Source organism: Bombina bombina, chromosome 11, assembly GCF_027579735.1.
Source record: "Bombina bombina isolate aBomBom1 chromosome 11, aBomBom1.pri, whole genome shotgun sequence".
NCBI classification, from domain to species: domain Eukaryota; kingdom Metazoa; phylum Chordata; class Amphibia; order Anura; family Bombinatoridae; genus Bombina; species Bombina bombina.
The window spans coordinates 4,707,253-4,729,757 of NC_069509.1; the positions used below are offsets into that span (position 1 = coordinate 4,707,253).

Consider the following 22,505-nt stretch of genomic DNA (forward strand, 5'->3'; position numbering starts at 1 on the left):
GGAGAGTCTTTCTGCGAAACCATCCTGACTCCTATTAACAGCTCCATAAGCAATCAGCGTTGACGAGTTTCGCTGCCTGTTTTCTTCACTCAAGTCCATGTCAGAAGCAATGCTATCATCTGTCACACTTGAAGGGCCGTGTTTCTGTTCCACGGGGTGGATTCTGGTAAGATTGTTTCATATTTTATACATGTATGATAACGCATGAAGACAGGGTCACAGTGTGACTCCTTTTATCTGTATAGAATCAAGGGTTAATATCTCCTTAGGGGGATTATTGAACAGGTGGGGAATAATAATCTTATATGTTTATTTGATTTTATGCTGCTTTATGTGTGAGATGTTATGCGCTCATAGGCTGTTATGGAATATACAGGTTTCACTTTGAGAGCCGTGCAGCTTACAAGCTTGACGCGCTTTCTCTCATAGCAGGGACAGTCCTGCATTGTGCACTGTGATTCATTCCCTCTTTCCTGACCGGGTGTCTATCAGAGAGGAGTCATAAATCTCTGTACTGTCTGGGTCATAGGAGGTGGTGAGTGCTCCAGCCATTGGGGTATAAGGGTGCTGTTTTTTGAATAAAATAAGATGTTTTATTTCTCTAGTTCTCCGGTTATTGCACTAGTGATGGAGGATTCTTGTACTTTAGAGGGCACTCCCGCTATTCCTAAAGTGTAATTCCTGTTTATATGGCGAGGAGACCCTAGTTCCCCCTCTCAATTATGTTCCATATGCCTTGATAATGTGATAATATCAAACATGTTTGATTCCACTGAGCCGTCCACCTCTGAGGAGTTGTCGTCCAGTGAGATGCGTACCCTACATTGTTATCTCTATACACATGCAGTTTTCCCGTAGCATTGCGGATCCTCCATCTGTAGGGGGCCTTTTCTCTTGTAAGGTGTATCCAGTCCACGGGTTCATCCATTACTTGTGGGATATTTTCCTTCCCAACAGGAAGTTGCAAAGAGGACACCCACAGCAGAGCTGTCTACATAGCTCCTCCCCTAACCCCCACCCCCAGTCATACTCTTTGCAACTCTCGACAAAATAGGAAGTATAAAGAGATATGTGGTGACTTAGTGTAGTTTTACCTTCAATCAAGAGTTTATTTTTAAACGGTACTGGCGTTGTACTGTTTACTCCCAGGCAGAAATTAGAAGAAGAATTCTGCCCGGAGGATGATGATCTTAGCGGTTTGTAACTAAGGTCCATTGCTGTTCTCACGCATAACTGAAGAGTATGGGAAAGCTTCAGTTGGGGGAACGGTCTGCAGATTACCTGCTTTGAGGTATGTTCAGTATATTTATTTCTAGAGAGATAAGTTCTAGAAAATGCTGACAGAGCCTTTTATATTTGAGGTAAGCTAGATGCAGTGATTTTGCAACGACTGGGATCATGCTTACTAAACAGGGTAATACTCATTTTAATTCTCATATTACTTAGTGTGGTGTTTATGGGTGACAAAACGTTTACATGTTACATAAGTAAGACGTTTTTTTCTGAGGGTGATAAGTCTTTTGTTGGGGCCTAGTTTTTCCACATGGCTAGTCAGATACTCCTAGGAGTATTTCCTTAAGGCCCCTCTGACATCGAGTACATGGTGGGAGGGGCCTATTTTTGCGCTTTAAATGCGCAGTTTCTTTCAGACTGAGACATCCAGCTTCCCTAGAGGAGTCCTCTTGCATCTGAGGACCACTATAGAGGGCTTATTTCTTCCCTAATCGTATTTGAGGGCAAGTAGGAGCCACAGCAGAGCTGTGGCAAGGTGCTTAACTGTCTTTTACCGGTAGTTGGCGTTTTTTTAAATCCGGTTTGGGGGCTAAGGGGTTAATCATCCATTTTTAAGTGGGTGCGATGTTGCTTTAGTCCCTTACACACACTGTAAAAATTTCGAAGACTTTACTACATTTTAACACTGTTTTGCAGTTTAAGTGCTAGTTTTTTTCTCTTAAAGGCACAGTACCGTTTTTGTTTAATTGCTGTTTCACATTTATTAAAGTGTTTTCCAAGCTTGCTGGTGTCATTACTAGTCTGTTAAACATGTCTGACATAGAGGAAACTCCTTGTTCAATATGTTTAGAAGCCATTGTGGAACCCCCTCTTAGAATGTGTACCAAATGTACTGAAGTATCTATAAACTATAAAGACCATATTATGGTTTTTAAAGATTTTTCACCAGAGGATTCTCAGACTGAAAAAGAGGAGGTTATGCCATCTAGCTGTCCCCATGTGTCAGAACCTATAACTCCCGCTCTAGTGACGCCAAGTACATCTAGCGCATTTAATTCTTTTACCTTACAGGACATGGCAGCAGTTATGAATTCTACCCTCACAGAGGTTTTGTCCAAACTGCCAGGATTACAAGGAAAGCGAGACAGCACTGTAGAGGAGGCTCTACAGGTGGAGACCCGTTAGATGATATTTTATACAGGAGTAAAGCTCTTAAGTTAGCTAATTCCTTTATTTCTGACGCCGTTTTTCATTTAACTAAGCGGCTAAGAATTCAGGTTTTGCCATTCTGGCGCGTAGGGCGCTATGGCTTAAGTCATGGTCAGCAGACGTTACTTCAAAATCTAAGCTTCTTAACATCCCCTTCAAAGGACAGACCCTATTCGGACCTGGCCTGAAGGAGATCATTTCTGATATTACCGGAGGAAAAGGTCACGCCCTTCCTCAGGATAGGTCCAATAAATTAAGGACCCAACGGAATAATTTTCGTTCCTTTCGAAACTTCAAGAGTGGCGCAGCTTCAGCTTCCCCTAATGCAAAACAAGAGGGAAATTTTGCCCAGTCCAAACCAGTCTGGAGACCTAACCAGGCTTGGAACAAGGGGAAGCAGACCAAAAAACCTGCTGCTGCCTCTAAGACTGCATGAAGGAGTAGCCCCCCATCCGGGACCGGATCTAGTCGGGGGCAGACTTTCTCTCTTCGCCCAGGCTTGGGCAAGAGACGTTCAGGATCCCTGGGCAGTAGAGATAGTTTCCCAGGGATATCTTCTGGAATTCAAAGGTTCATCCCCAAATGGGAGATTTCTCCTCTCACAATTATCTGCAAACCAGATAAAGAGAGAGGCATTCTTAAATTGTGTTCAAGACCTACTCGTTATGGGAGTGATCCACCCAGTTCCAAGAGAGGAACAGGGGCAGGGTTTCTATTCAAACCTGTTTATAGTTCCCAAAAAAGAGGGAACATTCAGACCTATCTTGGATCTCAAGTTCCTAAACAAATTCCTCAGGGTCCCATCCTTCAAGATGGAGACAATCCGAACCATTCTTCCTATGATCTAGGAGGGTCAATATATGACTACCGTGTGCTTAAAGGATGCTTATCTGCACATTCCGATACACAGAGATCATCACCAGTTCCTCAGGTTTGCCTTCCTAGACAGGCATTACCAGTTTGTGGCTCTTCCCTTCGGGTTAGCCACGGCACCGAGAATCTTTACAAAGGTTCTAGGGTCCCTTCTAGCGGTCCTAAGGCCGCGAGGCATAGCAGTGGCGCCTTATTTAGACGACATCTTAATCCAGGCGTCGACTCTTCAAGTCGCCAAGTCCCATACGGACATTGTTCTGGCCTTTGAGGTCTCACGGGTGGAAGGTGAACTTAGAAAAGAGTTCGCTTTCCCCTCACAAGAGTTTCCTTCCTAGGGACTCTGATAGATTCAGTAGAAATGAAAATTTTTCTGACGGAAGTCAGGATATCAAAGCTTCTGACCTCCTGCAGTGCTCTTCATTACATTTCTCGGCTGTCAGTGGCTCAGTGTATGGAAGTAATCGGTCTTATGGTAGCGGCAATGGACATAGTTCTGTTGCCCGCCTACATCTCAGACCACTGCAACTTTGCATGCTCCATCAGTGGAAAGGGGACTACACAGATTTGTCTCCTTTGCTAGATCTGGATCAAGGGACCAGGGATTCTCTTCTCTGGTGGTTATCTCGGGTCCATCTGTCCAGGGGAATGAGTTTCCGCAGGCCAGAGTGGACTATAGTGACGACAGATGCCAGCCTTCTGGGCTGGGGCGCAGTCTGGAACTCCCTGAAGGCTCAGGGTTTGTGGACTCAGGAGGAAGCCCTCCTTCCGATAAACATTCTGGAACTGAGAGCGATATTCAATGCTCTTCAGGCTTGGCACAACTAGCTGCGGCCAGGTTCATCAGATTTCAGTCGGACAATATCACGACTGTAGCCTATATCAACCATTAGGGGGGAACAAGGAGTCCCCTGGCAATGATGGAGGTTTCCAAGATAATTCTATGGGCAGAGGTTCACTCTTGCCATCTCTCAGCTATCCATATCCCAGGAGTAGAGAACTGGGAGGCGGATTTTCTAAGTCGGCAGACTTTTCATCCGGGGGAGTGGGAGCTCCATCCGGAGGTATTTGCCCAGCTGATTCAACTATGGGGCAAACCCGAACTGGATCTGATGGCGTCTCGTCAGAACGCCAAGCTTCCTTGTTACGGGTCCAGGTCAAGGGATCCCCAGGCAGCGCTGATAGATGCTCTAGCAGTGCCCTGGTCCTTCAGCCTGGCTTATGTGTTTCCACCATTTCCTCTCCTCCCTCGTCTGATTGCCAAGATCAAGCAGCAGAGAGCTTCGGTGATTTTGATGGCACCTGCGTGGCCATGCAGGACTTGGTATGCAGATCTGGTGGACATGTCATCCTTTCCACCATGGACTCTGCCGCTGAGGCAGGACCTTCTACTCCAAGGTCCATTCAAACATCCAAATCTAATTTCTCTGCGTCTGCTTGGAGATTGAACGCTTGATTTTATCAAAAAGTGGTTTCTCCGAGTCGGTCATTGATACCTTGACTCAGGCTCGTAAGCCTGTCACCAGGAAAATCTATCATAAGATATGGTGTAAATGTCTTCATTGGTGTGAATCCAGGGGTTACTCATGGAGTAAGGTCAGGATTCCTAGGATATTATCTTTTCTCCAAGAGGGATTGGAAAAGGGATTATCAGCTAGTTCCTTAAAGGGACAGATTTCTGCTCTGTCTATTCTTTTGCATAAGCGTCTGGCTGGTGTTTCAGACGTTCAGGCGTTTTGTCAGACTTTAGTTAGAATCAAGCCTGTGTTTAAACCTGTTGCTCCGCCATGGAGTTTAAATTTAGTTCTTAAAGTTCTTCAAGGGGTTCCGTTTGAACCTTTGCATTCCATAGATATCAAGCTTTTATTCTTAGTAGCTATCTCTTCGGCTCGAAGAGTTTCAGAATTATCTGCCTTACAGTGTGATTCCCCTTATCTGGTCTTCCATGCAGATAAGGTAGTTTTGCGTACCAAACCTGGTTTTCTTCCTAAGGTGGTTTCTAATAAGAATATCAGGAAATTGTTGTTCCGTCACTGTGTGTCCTAATCCTTCTTCAAAGAAGGAACGTCTGTTACACAATCTTGACGTGGTTCGTGCTTTAAAGTTCTATTTACAAGCTACTAAGGATTTTCGTCAAACATCTGCATTGTTTGTTGTCTACTCTGGAAAGAGGAGAGGCCAAAAGGCTTCGGCAACTTCTCTTTCTTTTTGGCTGAGAAGCATAATCCGTTTAGCTTATGAGACTGCTGGCCAGCAGCCTCCTGAAAGAATTGCAGCTCATTCTACTAGAGTGGTAGCTTCCACATGGGCTTTTAAAAATGAGGCCTCTGTTAAACAGATTTGTAAGGCGGCGACTTGGTCTTCGCTTCATACTTTTTCTAAATTTTACAAATTTGATACTTTTGCTTCTATGGAGGCTATTTTTGGGAGAAAGGTCTTACAGGCAGTGGTGCCTTCCGTTTAAGCGCCTGCCTTGTCCCTCCCTTCATCCGTGTCCTAAAGCTTTGGTATTGGTATCCCACAAGTAATGGATGAATCAGTGGACTGGATACACCTTACAAGAGAAAACAACATTTATGCTTACCTGATAAATGTATTTCTCTTGTAGTGTATCCAGTCCACGGCCCGCCCTGTCACTTTAAGTCAGGTGTTTTTATTTTTAAAACTACAGTCACCACTGCACCCTATAGTTTCTCCTTTTTCTTACTTGTCTTCGATCGAATGACTGGAGGTGGGGGTTAGGGGAGGATCTATATAGACAGCTCTTCTGTGGGTGTCCTCTTTGCAACTTCCTGTTGGGAAGGAGAATATCCCACAAGTAATGGATGAACCAGTGTACTGGATAAACCACAAGATAAATAAATTTATCAGGTAAGCATAAATTTTGTTTTTTCACCAGACGTTGCTGTGCTATTCAGACGGCGGTGTCTGTGGCCTTTAATGCTTTACCTCGCCCTGCTAAGCACAAACGAAAGGTTTCATATTGCACTCCTTCCCAGAGTACATCAAATAAGGTTTTGGATTTAACTGATAGGTTATCTGAGGATGAAGTTCTTTCTGTGGCTTCAGAGTATGAACTTTCTGGGTCGGAGTCTGCTGCCTCTAAACCTCCAGCTGCGGAGGAACCACTTTAGTTTTAGGAATTTGTGCTTTCTTCTAAAGGAAGTTTTTCATGTAATTAGCAAGAGTCCATGAGCTAGTGACGTATGGGATATACGTTCCTACCAGGAGGGGCAAAGTTTCCCAAACCTTAAAATGCCTATAAATACACCCCTCACCACACCCACAAATCAGTTTTACAAACTTTGCTTCCTATGGAGGTGGTGAAGTAAGTTTGTGCTAGATTCTACGTTGATATGCGCTCCGCAGCAGGTTGGAGCCCGGTTTTCCTCTCAGCGTGCAGTGAATGTCAGAGGGATGTGAGGAGATTATTGCCTATTTGAATGCAATGATCTCCTTCTACGGGGTCTATTTCATAGGTTCTCTGTTATCGGTCGTAGAGATTCATCTCTTACCTCCCTTTTCAGATCGACGATATACTCTTATATATATATATACCATTACCTCTGCTGATTTTCGTTTCAGTACTGGTTTGGCTTTCTACAACATGTAGATGAGTGTCCTGGGGTAAGTAAGTAAGCTTATTTTCTGTGACACTCTAAGCTATGGTTAGGCACTTTTTTATAAAGTTCTAAATATATGTATTCAAACATTTATTTGCCTTGACTCAGGATGTTCAATATTCCTTATTTTCAGACAGTCAGTTTCATATTTGGGATAATGCATTTGAATCAATCATTTTTTCTTACCTTAAAAAAATTTGACTTTTTCCCTGTGGGCTGTTAGGCTCGCGGGGGCTGAAAATGCTTCATTTTATTGCGTCATTCTTGGCGCGGACTTTTTTGGCGCAAAAATGTTTCTTTCATGTAATTAGCAAGAGTCCATGAGCTAGTGACATATGGGATATACATTCCTACCAGGAGGGGCAAAGTTTCCCAAACCTTAAAATGCCTATAAATACACCCCTCACCACACCCACAATTCAGTTTTACAAACTTTGCCTCCTATGGAGGTGGTGAAGTAAGTTTGTGCTAGATTCTACGTTGATATGCGCTCCGCAGCAGGTTGGAGCCCGGTTTTCCTCTCAGCGTGCAGTGAATGTCAGAGGGATGTGAGGAGAGTATTGCCTATTTGAATGCAATGATCTCCTTCTATGGGGTCTATTTCATAGGTTCTCTGTTATCGGTCGTAGAGATTCATCTCTTACCTCCCTTTTCAGATCGACGATTTACTCTTATATATATATACCATTACCGCTGCTGATTTTCGTTTCAGTACTGGTTTGGCTTTCTACAACATGTAGATGAGTGTCCTGGGGTAAGTAAGCTTATTTTCTGTGACACTCTAAGCTATGGTTAGGCACTTTTTTATAAAGTTCTAAATATATGTATCCAAACATTTATTTGCCTTGACTCAGGATGTTCAACATTCCTTATTTTCAGACGGTCAGTTTCATACTTGGGATAATGCATTTGATTCAATCATTTTTTCTTACCTTAAAAAATTTGACTTTTTCCCTGTGGGCTGTTAGGCTCGCGGGGGCTGAAAATGCTTCATTTTATTGCGTCGTTCTTGGCGCGGACTTTTTTGGCGCAAATTTTTTTTTCTGTTTCCGGCGTCATACGTGTCGCCGGAAGTTGCATCATTTTTTGACGTTTTTTTGCGTCAAAAGTGTCGGCGTTCCGGAAGTGGCGTCATTTTTGGCGCCAAAAGAATTTAGGCGCCAAATAATGTGGGCGTCTTATTTGGCGCTAAAAAATATGGGCGTCATTTTTGTCTCCACATTATTTAAGTCTCATCATTTATTGCTTCTGGTTGCTAGAAGCTTGTTCACTGGCATTTTTTTCCCATTCCTGAAACTGTCATTTAAGGAATTTGATCAATTTTGCTTTATATGTTGTTTTTTCTATTACATATTGCAAGATGTTCCACGTTGCAACTGAGTCAGAAGATACTTCAGGAAAATCGCTGCCCGGTGCTGGAGCTACCAAGCTAAGTGTATCTGCTATAAACTTTTGGTATCTGTTTCTCCAGCTGTTGTTTGTATTGCATGTCATGACAAACTTATTAATGCAGATAAAATTTCCTTTAGTACTGTTACATTACCTGTTGCTGTTCCGTCAACATCTAATTTTCAGAGTGTTCCTGATAACATAAGAGATTTTATTTTTAAATCCATTAAGAAGGCTATGTCTGTTTCTCCTTCTAGTATACATAAAAGTCTTTTAAAACTTCTCTTTTTTCAAATGAATTTTTAAATGAACATCATCATTCTGATACTGATAATGGTTCTTCTGGTTCAGAGGTTTCTGTCTCAGAGGTTGATGCTGATAAATCTTTGTATTTGTTCAAGATGGAATTTATTCGTTCTTTATTTAAAGAAGTATTAATTGCATTAGAAATAGAGGATTCTGGTCCTCTTGATACTAAATCTAAACGTTTAAATAAGGTTTTTAAATCTCCTGTAGTTATTCCAGAAGTGTTTTCTCTCCCTGATGCTATTTCTGAAGTAATTTCCAGGGAATGGAATAATTTGGGTAATTCATTTACTCCTTCTAAAACATTTAAGCAATTATATCCTGTGCCATCTGACAGATTAGAGTTTTTTGGGACAAAATCCCTAAGGTTAATGGGGCTGTCTCTACTCCTGCTAAACGTACTACTATTCCTACGGCAGATAGTACTTCATTTAAGGATCCTTTCTAAGAAAAGCTTACTTATGTTCAGGTAATCTTCTTAGACCTGCTATATTTTTAGCGTATGTTGCTGCAGCTTCAACTTTTTGGTTAGAAGCTTTAGCGCAACAAGTAACAGATCATAATTTTATAGCATTATTATTATTCTATAACATGCTAATAATTTTATTTATGATACCATCTTTTGATATCATTAGAGTTGATGTCAGGTATATGTCTCTAGCTATTTTAGCTAGAAAAGCTTTATGGCTTAAAACTTGGAATGCTGATATGTCTTCTAAGTCAACTTTGCTTTCCCTTTCTTTCCAGGGTAATAAATTATTCGGTTCTCAGTTGGATTCTATTATCTCAACTGTTACTGGAGGGAAGGGAACTTTTTTACCAAAGGATAAAAAATCTAAGGTAAATTTAGGTCTAATAATCATTTTCGTTCCTTTCCTCACAACAAGGAACAAAAGCCTGATCCTTCATCCTCAGGAGCGGTATCAGTTTGGAAACCATTTCCAGTTTGGAATATATCCAAGCCTTATAGAAACCTAAAGCCAGCTCCTAAGTACCCATGAAGGTGCGGCCCTCATTCCAGCTCAGCTGGTATGGGGCAGATTACGTTTTCTTCAAAGAAATTTGGATCAATTCCGTTCACAATCTCTGGTTTCAGAACATTGTTTCAGAAAGGTACAGAATTGGCTTCAAGTTAAGGCCTCCTGCAAAGAGATTTTTTTCTTTCCCGTGTCCCAGTAAACACAGCAAAGGCTCAGCATTTCTGAAATGTGTTTCAGATCTAGAGTTGGCTGGAGTAATTATGCCAGTTCCAGTTCTGGAACAGGGGCTGGGGTTTTATTCTATCTCTTCATTGTACCAAAGAAGGTCAATTCCTTCAGACCAGTTCCGGATCTATCAATATTGAATCGTTATGTAAGGATACCAACATTCAAGATGGTAACTGTAGGACTATCCTGCCTTTTGTTTAGCAAGGGCATTATATGTCTACAATAGATTTACAGGATGCATATCTGCATATTCCGATTCATCCAGATCACTTTTAGTTTCTGAGATTCTCTTTTTAGACAAGCATTACCAGTTTTGTGGCTCTACCGTTTGGCCTAGCATCTCGGAGCCCTTCTGTCTGTAATCAGAAAACAGGTTTTTGGCATTTCCTTATTTGGACGATATCTTGGTACTTGCTCAGTCTTCACATTTTCGCAGAATCTCATACGAATCGACTTGTGGTGTTTCTTCAAGATCATGGTTGGAGGATCAATTTACCAAAAAGTTCATTGATTCCTCAGACAAGGGTAACCTTTTTAGGTTTCCAGATAGATTCAGTGTCTATGACTCTGTCCTTGTCAGACAAGAGAAGTTTAACATTGATATCAGCTTGTCAAAACCTTCAGTCACAATCATTCCCTTTGGTAGCCTTATGCATGGAAATTTTAGGTCTTAGGACTGCCGCATCGGATGCGATCTCCTTTGCGCGTTTTCACATGCGACCTCTTCAGCTCTGTATGCTGAACCAATGGTGCAGGGATTACACAAAGATATCTCAATTAATATCTTTAAACCGATTATACGACACTCTCTGACGTGGTGGACAGATCACCATCGTTTAGTTCAGGGGGCTTCTTTGTTCTTCCGACCTGGACTATAATCTCAACAGATGCAAGTCTTACAGGTTGGGGAGCTGTGTGGGGGTCTCTGACGGCACAAGGGTTTTGGGAATCTCAGGAGGTGAGATTACCGATCAATATTTGTAACTCCGTGCAATTTTCAGAGCTCTTCAGTCTTGGCCTCTTCTGAAGAGAGAGTTGTTCATTTGTTTTCAGATAGACAATGTCACAACTGTGGCATACATCAATCATTAAGGAGGGACTCACAGTCCTCTGGCTATGAAAGAAGTATCTCGAATTTTGGTTTGGGCGGAATCCAGCTCCTGTCTAATCTCTGCGGTTCATATCCCAGGTATAGACAATTGGGAAGCGGATTATCTCAGTCGCCAAACGTTGCATCCGGGCGAATGGTCTCTTCACCCAGAGGTATTTCTTCAGATTGTTCAAATGTGGGAACTCCCAGAAATAGATCTGATGGCTTCTCATCTAAACAAGAAACTTCCCTGGTATCTGTCCAGATCCCGGGATCCTCGGGCGGAGGCAGTGGATGCATTATCACTTCCTTGGAAGTATCATCCTGCCTATATCTTTCCGCCTCTAGTTCTTCTTCCAAAAGTATTCTCCAAGATTCTACAGGAATGCTCGTTTGTCCTGCTGGTAGCTCCAGCATGGCCTCACAGGTTTTGGTATGCGGATCTTGTCCGGATGGCCTCTTGCCAGCTGTGGACTCTTCCGTTAAGACCAGACTTTCTGTCGCAAGGGCCTTTCTTCCATCAGGATCTCAAATCCTTAAATTTTAAGGTATGGAGTTTGAACGCTTGATTCTTGGTCAAAGAGGTTTCTCTGACTCTGTGATTAATACTATGTGACAGGCTCGTAAATCTGTATCTAGAGAGATATATTATAGAGTCTGGAAGACTTATATTTCTTAGTGTCTTTCTCATCATTTTTCTTGGCATTCTTTTTGAATACCGAGAATTTTACAGTTTCTTCAGGATGGTTTAGATAACGGTTTGTCCGCAAGTTCCTTGAATGGACAAATCTCTGCTCTTTCTGTTCTTTTTCACAGAAAGTTTGCTAATCTTCCTGATATTCATTGTTTTGTACAAGCTTTGGTTCGTATAAAACCTGTCATTAAGTCAATTTCTCCTCCTTGGAGTTTGAATTTGGTTCTGGGGGCTCTTCAAGCTCCTCCTTTTGAACCCATGTATTCTTTGGTCATTAAATTACTTTCTTGGAAAGTTTTGTTTCTTTTGGCCATCTCTTCTACCAGAAGAGTCTCTGAATTATCTGCTCTTTCTTGTGAGTCCCCTTTTCTGATTTTTCATCAGGATAAGGCGGTGCTGCAAACTTCTTTTGAATTTTTTACCTAAGGTTGTGAATTCTAACAACATTAGTAGAGAAATTGTGGTTCCTTCATTGTGTCCTAATCCTATGAATTCTAAGGAGAAATCATTGCATTCTTGGATGCTGTTAGAGCTTTGTATTATTATGTTGAAGCTACTAAGTCTTTCCGAAAGACTTCTAGTCTATTTGTCATCTTTTCCGGTTCTAGAAAAGGCCAGAAAGCTTCTGCCATTTCTTTGGCATCTTGGTTGAAATCTTTATTTCATCATGCCTATGTCGAGTCAGGTAAAATTCCGCCTCGAAGGATTACAGTTCATTCTACTAGGTCAGTTTCTACTTCCTGGGCGTTTAGGAATTAAGCTTCGGTTGATCAGATTTGCAAAGCAGCAACTTGGTGTTCTTTGCATACTTTTACTAAATTCTACCATTTTGATGTGTTTTCTTCTTCTGAAGCAGTTTTTGGTAGAAAAGTACTTCAGGCAGTGGTTTCAGTTTGAATCTTCTGCTTATGTTTTCATTAAACTTTATTTTGGGTGTGGATTATTTTCAGTAGGAATTGGCTGTCTTTATTTTATCCCTCCCTCTCTATTGACTCTTGCGTGGAAAGATCCACATCTTGGGTAGTCATTATCCCATACGTCACTAGCTCATGGACTCTTGCTAATTACATGAAAGAAAACATAATTTATGTAAGAACTTACCTGATAAATTCATTTCTTTCATATTAGCAAGAATCCATGAGGCCCACCCTTTTTTTGTGGTGGTTATGATTTTTTTGTATAAAGCACAATTATTCCAATTCCTTATTTTTTATGCTTTCGCACTTTTTTCTTATCACCCCACTTCTTGGCTATTCGTTAAACTGATTTGTGGGTGTGGTGAGGGGTGTATTTATAGGCATTTTAAGGTTTGGGAAACTTTGCCCCTCCTGGTAGGAATGTATATCCCATACGTCACTAGCTCATGGACTCTTGCTAATATGAAAGAAATGAATTTATCAGTTAAGTTCTTACATAAATTATGTTTTTTGGTGAATTCATAGGTTCCACAGGTCATATTGCCTGATGAACCTTTAATTCCTAAATTGAATAGAGTTTGAGGACAGGGTGGTGCCTTCCCTTCCCTGCTCCTGTTAGATGGCGAACATTATTAGGAATGAAGGGGACAGGATTGGATTCCTTTTTCCCCTCTTCTCCCTTTAACAAATTGTTGCTGTTCCTGGTCTCTCAATGGAGTTGTGATGTTTCCGTCCCTAAATGGGATGGCGTTATCTTCACCTTTGCTAAAACGCACTACTATCCCACTTGAGGATAGTTCTTTGTTTGAAGAGCCCATGGATAAAAGCTGGAAACTCTGTTAAGAAAGATGTTTCAATATACGGGATATTTGTTTTAACCGGCGGCGGCTGTTGCTTCTGGTGTGACTCCTTATAGGATTTGATCGAGGTGGTGGGTCCCCTCAACGTTCCTCAGGAAAGATTTACGGTCTTGAGGGTTGCTAATTATTTTATCTGTGACTAATTATTCGCTATGCTATGGCTTCAGCTTTTTCTGTTCAGGCACGTTGGGCTCTGGCTTAAGTCATGATCTGCGGATTTGACTTTTAAGTCTAGACTTCTTCCTCCTTTTGAAGGGAATGATTTTGTTTGGTCCAGGCCTGGAATCTCTCCATGGTCACAGGGGGCAAGGGTGCCCTCCTACCACAAGGGTATATGAACTTATATAAGGTGCGATTGTTGTTTCTTTCGTTCTGATAAAGCCCATGTCAGCTATCCTCCGCTCAGCCAGAGCAAACCAAGAGTTCTTGGATACCGGCTCAGTCCTGGATAAATCCAAGCAGAGCAAAAAGCCCACCGAGTCTAAGTCGACATGAATGGGCAGTCCCCTGTCCTCATCTGGATGTAGTGTAGGGGCAGTATGTCGCTCTTTTCAGTCGCTTGCTGCAGGGACGTGCAAGATCCATGGTTGAACAAAGAAAATTCCAGCGACTCTCAAGGTGTGAAAATTAAAACTTGCTTATTTGGAGAAATATAAAGAAACAAATGTGTCAAAGGCACACACTAAAAATCTTGTAGAACACAGCATAGATACAGTGCTTACCTGATAAATTAATTTCCATCTGTATGGGATGAGTCCACAGCTCCTGCCCGTGTTCTCAATTGGGCGGCCCTAAATTTATTTTATTTCTTCTGGCAGCTTTTTCACCCTGATATTTCTCCTACTGCTTTTTGTTCCCTTTGCAGAATGACTGGGGTTATGAGGAGGGGGGGGGGCGGTATTTAAGCCTTTGGCTGGGTATCTTTGCCTCCTACTGGTGGCCAGGTTCAGTATTTCCCAAAAGTAAGGAATGCAGCTGTGGACCCTTCCCATAGCGGTGGAAATGAAATTATCAGGTAAGCATAATTTGTTTTTTTCTCTCCAATTGCTTTCCTTCCTCGAGTGATCGCACCCATCAAACAAGAGCGTGCTTCAGTGATTCTCATTGCTCTGGCGTGACTGGGCATAACTTGGTTTGCAGACCTAGTGAAGATGTAATCTCCTCCTCCTTAGCAGTTAACTCAGAGTACAGACCTCCTTCTTTACAAAAATCTAGATTCTCTGAGGCTGACTGCGTGGAGTTTTAACGCCTAGTCATGTCTGAGAGGTTTCTTCGACCGAAAACCTGTTACTAGACGTATTTACCACAAGGTGTGGCTCACTTATCTATCTTGGTGCGAGTAGCGAGGGTTTTCCTGGCACAAGGTGAGCCTCAAATTATTTTGTTTCTCCAGTAGAGTTTGGAGAAGGAATTGTCGGCCAGTTCTCTTAAAGGGCAGATCTCGGCTCTCTCTGTTTTGCTACATAAGAAGTTGGCTAATCTCCCTGACGTTCAGTCTTTTGTTCATGCTCTTGCTAGAATTAGGCCTGTGTTTAAACCTGTTGCTCCCCCTTGGAGCCTTAATCGTGTTCTTTGTGTTCTTCAACAGACTCCGCTTGAGCCTCTGCATTCTGTCAACATTAAACTTTTGTCTTGGAAAGTAATCTTCCTGTTGGCTATTTCTTCTGCTTTCAGAGTTTCTGAATTTCCTTTACAGTGTGATCCTCATCTTATTTTCCATGGGGGTAAGGTGGTTTTACGTACAAAGTTAGGGTTTTTACCTAAGGTTGTCTCTTCGTACAAGAACAATCAGGAGATTGTGGTGCCTTCCTTCTGCCCAAATCCTTCTTCTCAAAATTAACTTGTTACACAACTTGGATGTGGTTTGAGCATTAAAGGGACAGTCAACACCAGCATTTTTGTTGTTTTAAAAGATAGATAATCCCTTAATTACCCATTCCCCAGTTTTGCATAACCAACACAGTAATAATAATATACGTTTTATGTCTGTAATTACTTTGTATCTAAGCCTCTGCAGACTTCCCCTTATTTCAGTTCTTTTGACAGACTTGCATTTTAGCCAATCAGTACTCACTCCTCTGTAAATTCACGTGCATGCGCTCAATGTTATCTATATGAAACATGAACTAATGCCCTCTAGTGGTGAAAAACTGTCAAAATGCATTTAGATTAGAGGCGGCCTTCAAGGTCTCAGAAATTAACATATGAACCTCCTAGATTTAGCTTTCAACTAAGAATACCAAGAGAACAAAGCAAAGATGGTTATAAAAGTAAATTGGAAAGTTGTTTAAAATGACATGCCCTATTTGAATAATGAAAGTTTTTTTTTTTTTTTTTTTTTGGACTTGACTGTCCCTTTAACCCGTTCATGACCAGACCACTAACCCGTTCATGACCAGACCACTTTTCCATTTGTTGACCGCCTGGGACCAGGGCTATTTTTACATTTCTGCACTGTTTGTGTTTAGCTGTAATTTTCCCCTTACTCATTTACTGTACCCACACATTATATAATGTTTTTCTTGCCATTAAATGGACTTTCTAAAGATACCGTTATTTTCATCATATCTTATAAGGCCGCTATGTTCCGCTGCGCATCACACGTGTATTATGTCTAGCAGTGAAGGGGTTAATTAGGTAGCTTGAAAGGAGCTTGCATGGTTAATTTTAGATTTAGTGTAGAGATCAGCCTCCCACTTGACATATTCCACCCCCTGATCCCTCCTTGACCCCCTCAAACAGCTCTCTTCCCTCACCCACCTCACAATTTTCACTGCCATCTTAAGTACTGGCAGAAAGTCTGCCAGTACTAAAATAACAGCCAATTTATTTTTTAAGCCTTTTTTTAAAATATATATTAATAGTTTCTGCAGTGTAGGTTCCCCCCCAACCTCCACAACACCCCCCTCCCCCCAAACAGCTCTTTTAACTACCCCCTTTTCCTATTTGTGGCCATCTTGGGTACTGGCAGACAGTTTTCTGTAGTGTAGCTGCCCCCCTCCCAGATCCCTTAGTTTTTATAAAATTACCCCCTTCCCTCTCCCTCCATCCCAGGACCGGCTTTTATTCAAGTACGCACGTGCCCCCCCGTTCATTTATCCCAACAGTAATAAATGAATTTGTCATTAGAAACAAAACAAAATGTATGCTTACCTGATGATTATTTTCTTTATTGGCAGTGAGAGCCCACAAACCTGCCCTGTTATTTTTTATTTACAGCTGTAGTTATCTGTTCCTTTATTACGGCACCTTTCTACCCCTAGTGTTTCTCCTCACTTTTCTTCAGCTGAATTACTGGTGAAGAAGGGGAAGGGATATTTAATGCTTTGACTGTGGTGTATTTGCCTCCTTCTGGTGGCCAGGTGTTTTATCCCCAACAGTAATTAATGAATTTGTGGACTCTCACTGACAAGAGAGAAACATTTATCAGGTAAGCATAAATTTAGTTTTCTCTCCCGGATTGACTCCTGACTCCTGGGATTTTTAGAGATTGGATACAAATAGGGCAGATGAAGCAGGATGATTCTAATACTATAGTAAGATTTAATACACTATCCTCCGGTTCTCAGTCTGTCCTCTTCTACAAATGAGGCACCAGCTTACAGATGTGTGGGCACCACCTTATAGGGGGACAAACTGCTTACTACAGGGCTCTACAAACCCAGGAGCCAGGTAGCCACTGTCTCCTAACTTTGAGTTATTCTCCATAGATCTATTCACAAATACAACTGGCACCTAAAAATATGTACTGCGCCTAAATATTCTTACTGGCTCTTAAATTTTAAACAGATTTGTTGACCCCTGACTTACTAGTCATCTGTTTTTTGTTTTTGTTTTACAAATGAGGCACCAGCTTACAGATAAACAAGTGACCTGTTATCCGTTTGTGTTTGTTACATCTCTGGGATAAGCGTGCTAGCCATTTCTGGGTACCCCCTTGTCACTCTTGCTCTGCTGCTGTGGAGAGCAGTGTTCTCTTGTTTCCTGTTGACCTCTTTCTCTCTCCCTCCTAGGTTTATCTTCGCTATGCCTCCTGTGGAGGCCCCACAGATCAGTTTGCACACTTCACACCCACCCCCATCTCTGCTCCTCCAAGAATCTGTGTTCAAGAAGACTCTTAGCAGAAAGCTCACTCCTCGTGTACGTTGTCTCCATCGCATTGTGTCCAACATGAGGACTCAGTTCCCCGATCTGAGGCTTATTCAGTACGATTGTGGTGAGTTGTCAGTCTGTTTATACTTAGTTTGTCAGTCCAAATTATTTTCATACAAACGTGTTAGAATCTACTGAAAACTTGTAAGTAGCCTTTTCACATCAGTTTGTCATTTACTATCAATAGTGTTTCTTTCATATAGGTTGCGAGAGTCCATGAGCTTGTTACTAATGGGATATACATTCCTACCAGGTGGGGGAAAAGTTTCCCAAACCTCAAATGCCTATAAATACACCTCCCATCTCACTCATACCTCAGTTTGACAAACTTTGCCTCCTTAGGAGGTGGTGAAGCACGATGTGCTTGATTTCTTCCGTGAAAGACGCTTCTAAGCATATTAAAGCCCAATTCCTCTCTAAGTGCAGTGTTTGTCTTTAGGGATGTGAAGGGAGTATTGCCTGATGACACCATGTTTTCTCTTGTTAAGTGTATCCAGTCCACGGATCATCCATTACTTGTGGGATATTCTCCTTCCCAACAGGAAGTTGCAAGAGGATCACCCACAGCAGAGCTGCTATATAGCTCCTCCCCTCACTGCCATATCCAGTCATTCTCTTGCAACTCTCAACAAAGATGGACGTAGTAAGAGGAGAGTGGTGTATTATAGTTTAGTTTTCAATCAAAAGTTTGTTTCATCTCAGGCAGCATTAGAAGAAGAATCTGCCTGTGATTTCTATGATCTTAGCAGAAGTAACTAAGATCCACTGCCGTTCTCACATATTCTGAGGAGTGAGGTAACTTCAGAGGGGGAATGGCGTGCAGGTTTTCCTGCAATAAGGTGTGTGCAGTTAACATATTTCTAGGGATGGAATTTGCTAGAAAAATGCTGCTGATACCGGATTAATGTAAGTAAAGCCTTAAATGCAGTGATAGCGACTGGTATCAGGCTTATTAACAGAGATACATACTCTTATAAAAGTGTAATATAAAACATTTGCTGGCATGTTAATCGTTTTTATATATGTTTGGTGACAAAACTTATTGGGGCCTAGTTTTTTTCCACATGGCTGGCTTGATTTTTGCCTAGTAACAGGCTTTCCACTGTTGCAATATGAGTGGGAAGGGCCTATTTCTTTCATGTAATTAGCAAGAGTCCATGAGCTAGTGACGTATGGGATATACATTCCTACCAGGAGGGGCAAAGTTTCCCAAACCTCAAAATGCCTATAAATACACCCCTCACCACACCCACAAATCAGTTTTTACAAACTTTGCCTCCCATGGAGGTGGTGAAGTAAGTTTGTGCTAGATTCTTCGTTGATATGCGCTTCACAGCAGGCTGGAGCCCGGTTTTCCTCTCAGTGTGCAGTGAATGTCAGAGGGATGTGAAGAGAGTATTGCCTATTTGAATTCAATGATCTCCTTCTACGGGGTCTATTTCATAGGTTCTCTGTTATCAGTCGTAGAGATTCATCTCTTACCTCCCTTTTCAGATCGACGATATACTCTTATATATACCATTACCTCTACTGATTCTCGTTTCAGTACTGGTTTGGCTTTCTACTACATGTAGATGAGTGTCCTGGGGTAAGTAAGTCTTATTTTTGTGACACTCTAAGCTATGGTTGGGCACTTTTATATAAAGTTCTAAATATATGTGTTTAAACATTTATTTGCCTCGATTCAGGATGTTCAACATTCCTTATTTCAGACATTCAGTTTCATTTGGGATAATGCATTTAAATAATCAATTTTTCTTACCTTAAAATTTGACTATTTTCTCCTGTGGGCTGTTAGGCTCGCGGGGGCTGAAAATGCTTCATTTTATTGCGTCATTCTTGGCGCAGACTTTTTTGGCGCAAAAATTTTTTTCTCATTTCCGGCGTCATACTTGTCGCCGGAAGTTGCGTCATTTTTTTGACGTTTTTACGCCAAAAATGTCGGCATTACCGGATGTGGCGTCATTTTTGGTGCTTAAAGCATTTAGGCGCCAAATAATGTGGGCTTCTTTTTTGGCGCTAAAAAATATGGGCGTCATTATTGTCTCCACATTATTTAAGTCTCTTTGTTTATTTGCTTCTGGTTGCTAGAAGCTTGTTCATTGGCATTTTTTCCCATTCCTGAAACTGTCTTTTAAGGAATTTGATCAATTTTGCTTTATATGTTGTTTTTTCTATTACATATTGCAAGATGTCTCAGATTGACACTGAATCAGAAGATAAAGTTAAGTGTATTTGTTGTAAACTTGTGGTATCTGTTCCTTCGGCTGTTGTTTGTAATGAATGTCATGACAAACTTGTTAATGCAGATAATATTTCCTTTAGTAATGTTCCATTACCTGTTGCTGTTCCATCAACATCTAATATTCAGGGTGTTCCTGATAACATAAGAGATTTTGTTTCTAAATCTATTAAGAAGGCTATGTCTGTTATTCCTCCTTCTAGTAAACGTAAAAGGTCTTTTAAAACTTCTCATTTTTCAGATGAATTTTTAAATGAACATCATCATTCTGATAATGATTCCTCTGGTTCAGAGGATTCTGTTTCAGAGGTGGATACTGATAAATCTTCATATTTATTTAAAATGGAATTTATTCGTTCTTTGCTTAAAGAAGTCTTAATTGCATTAGAAATAGAGGAATCTGGTCCTCTTGATACTAAATCTAAACATTTGAATACGGTTTTTAAACCTCCTGTAGTTATTCCAGAGGTTTTTCCCGTCCCTGATGCTATTTCTGAAGTAATTTCTAGGGAATGGAATAATTTGGGTAACTCATTTACTCCTTCTAAACGGTTTAAGCAATTATATCCTGTGCCATCTGACAGATTAGAGTTTTGGGACAAAATCCCTAAAGTTGATGGGGCTATCTCTACTCTTGCTGAACGTACTACTATTCCTACGGCAGATAGTACTTCCTTTAAGGATCCTTTAGATAGAAAAATTGAATCCTTTCTAAGAAAAGCTTACTTATGTTCAGGTAATCTTCTTAGACCTGCTATATCTTTGGCGGATGTTGCTGCAGCCTCAACTTTCTGGTTGGAAGCTTTAGCACAACAAGTAACAGATCATAATACTCATAGCATTGTTAATCTTCTTCAACATGCTAATAACTTTATTTGTGATGCCATCTTTGATATCATTAGGGTTGATGTCAGGTATATGATTTTAGCTAGAAGAGCTTTATGGCTTAAAACTTGAAATGCTGATATGTCTTCTAAGTCAACTTTGCTTTCCCTTTTTTTCCCAGGGTAATAAATTGTTTGGTTCACAGCTGGATTCTATTATTTCAACTGTTACTGGGGGGAAAGGAACTTTTTTACCACAGGATAAAAAATCTAAAGGTAAATTTAGGTCTGCTAATCGTTTTCGTTCCTTTCGTCACAATAAGGAACAAAAGCCTGATCCTTCCCATACAGGAGCGGTATCAGTTTGGAAACCATCTCCAGTCTGGAATAAATCCAAGCCTTTTAGAAAGCCAAAGCCAGCTCCCAAGTCCACATGAAGGTGCGGCCCTCATTCCAGCCCAGCTGGTAGGGGGCAGATTACGATTTTTCAAAGAAATTTGGATCAATTTGATTCACAGTCTTTGGATCCAGAACATTGTTTTACAAGGGTACAGAATAGGCTTCAAGATAAGGCCTCCTGCAAGAAGATTTTTTCTTTCCCGTGTCCCAATAAATCCAGTGAAGGCTCAAGCATTTCTGAAATCTGTTTCAGATCTATAGTTGGCTGGAGTAATTATGCCAGTTCCAGTTCTGGAACAGGGTCTGGGGTTTTACTCAAATCTATTCATTGTACCAAAGAAGGAGAATTCCTTCAGGCCAGTTCTGGATTTAAAAATATTGAATCGTTATGTAAGGATACCAACATTCAAAATGGTAACTATAAGGACTATTCTGCCTTTTGTTCAGCAAGGGCATTATATGTCCACAATAGATTTACAAGATGCATATCTGCATATTCCGATTCATCCAGATCACTATCAGTTTCTGAGATTCTCTTTCCTAGACGAGCATTACCAGTTTGTGGCTCTGCCGTTTGGCCTAGCAACAGCTCCAAGGATTTTTACAAAGGTTCTCGGTGCCCTTCTATCTGTAATCAGTGAACAGGGTATTGTGGTATTTCCTTGTTTGGACGATATCTTGGTACTTGCTCAGTCTTCACATTTAGCAGAATCTCATACGAATCGACTTGTATCGTTTCTTCAAGAACATGGTTGGAGGATCAATTTACCAAAGAGTTTGTTGATTCCTCAGACAAGGGTAACCTTTTTAGGTTTCCAGATAGATTCAGTGTCCATGACTCTGTCTCTGACGGACAAGAGACGTCTGAAATTGGTTTCAGCTTGTCGAAACCTTCAGTCTCAATCATTCCCTTCGGTAGCCTTATGCATGGAAATTCTAGGTCTTATGACTGCTGCATCGGACGCGATCCCCTTTGCTCGTTTTCACATGCGACCTCTTCAGCTCTGTATGCTGAACCAGTGGTGCAGGGATTACACAAAGATATCTCAATTAATATCTTTAAAACCGATTGTACGACACTCTCTGACGTGGTGGACAGACCACCATCGTTTAGTTCAGGGGGCTTCTTTTGTTCTTCCGACCTGGACTGTGATCTCAACAGATGCAAGTCTGACAGGTTGGGGAGCTGTTTGGGGGTCTCTGACAGCACAAGGGGTTTGGGAATCTCAGGAGGCGAGATTACCAATCAACATTTTGGAACTCCGTGCAATTTTCAGAGCTCTTCAGTCGTGGCCTCTTCTAAAGAGAGTCGTTCATTTGTTTTCAGACGGACAATGTCACAACCGTGGCATATGTCAATCATCAAGGAGGGATTCACAGTCCTCTGGCTATGAAAGAAGTATCTTGAATACTGGTATGGGTGGAATCCAGCTCCTGTCTAATTTCTGTGGTTCATATCCCAGGTATAGACAATTGGGAAGCGGATTAT

General features: G+C 41.3%; 1 protein-coding gene across 1 annotated transcript in view; it reads left to right on the forward strand.

Annotated features, from left to right (window-relative positions):
• SRCAP (Snf2 related CREBBP activator protein) overlaps positions 1-22,505 on the forward strand; it is a gene marked incomplete at its 3' end in the record, with an annotated part of 711,452 nt that overhangs the window by 620,860 nt on the left and 68,087 nt on the right. The window contains 1 exon segment of the mRNA XM_053695102.1: positions 17,413-17,615. Within this exon segment, the coding sequence (XP_053551077.1) occupies positions 17,413-17,615 (203 nt within the window).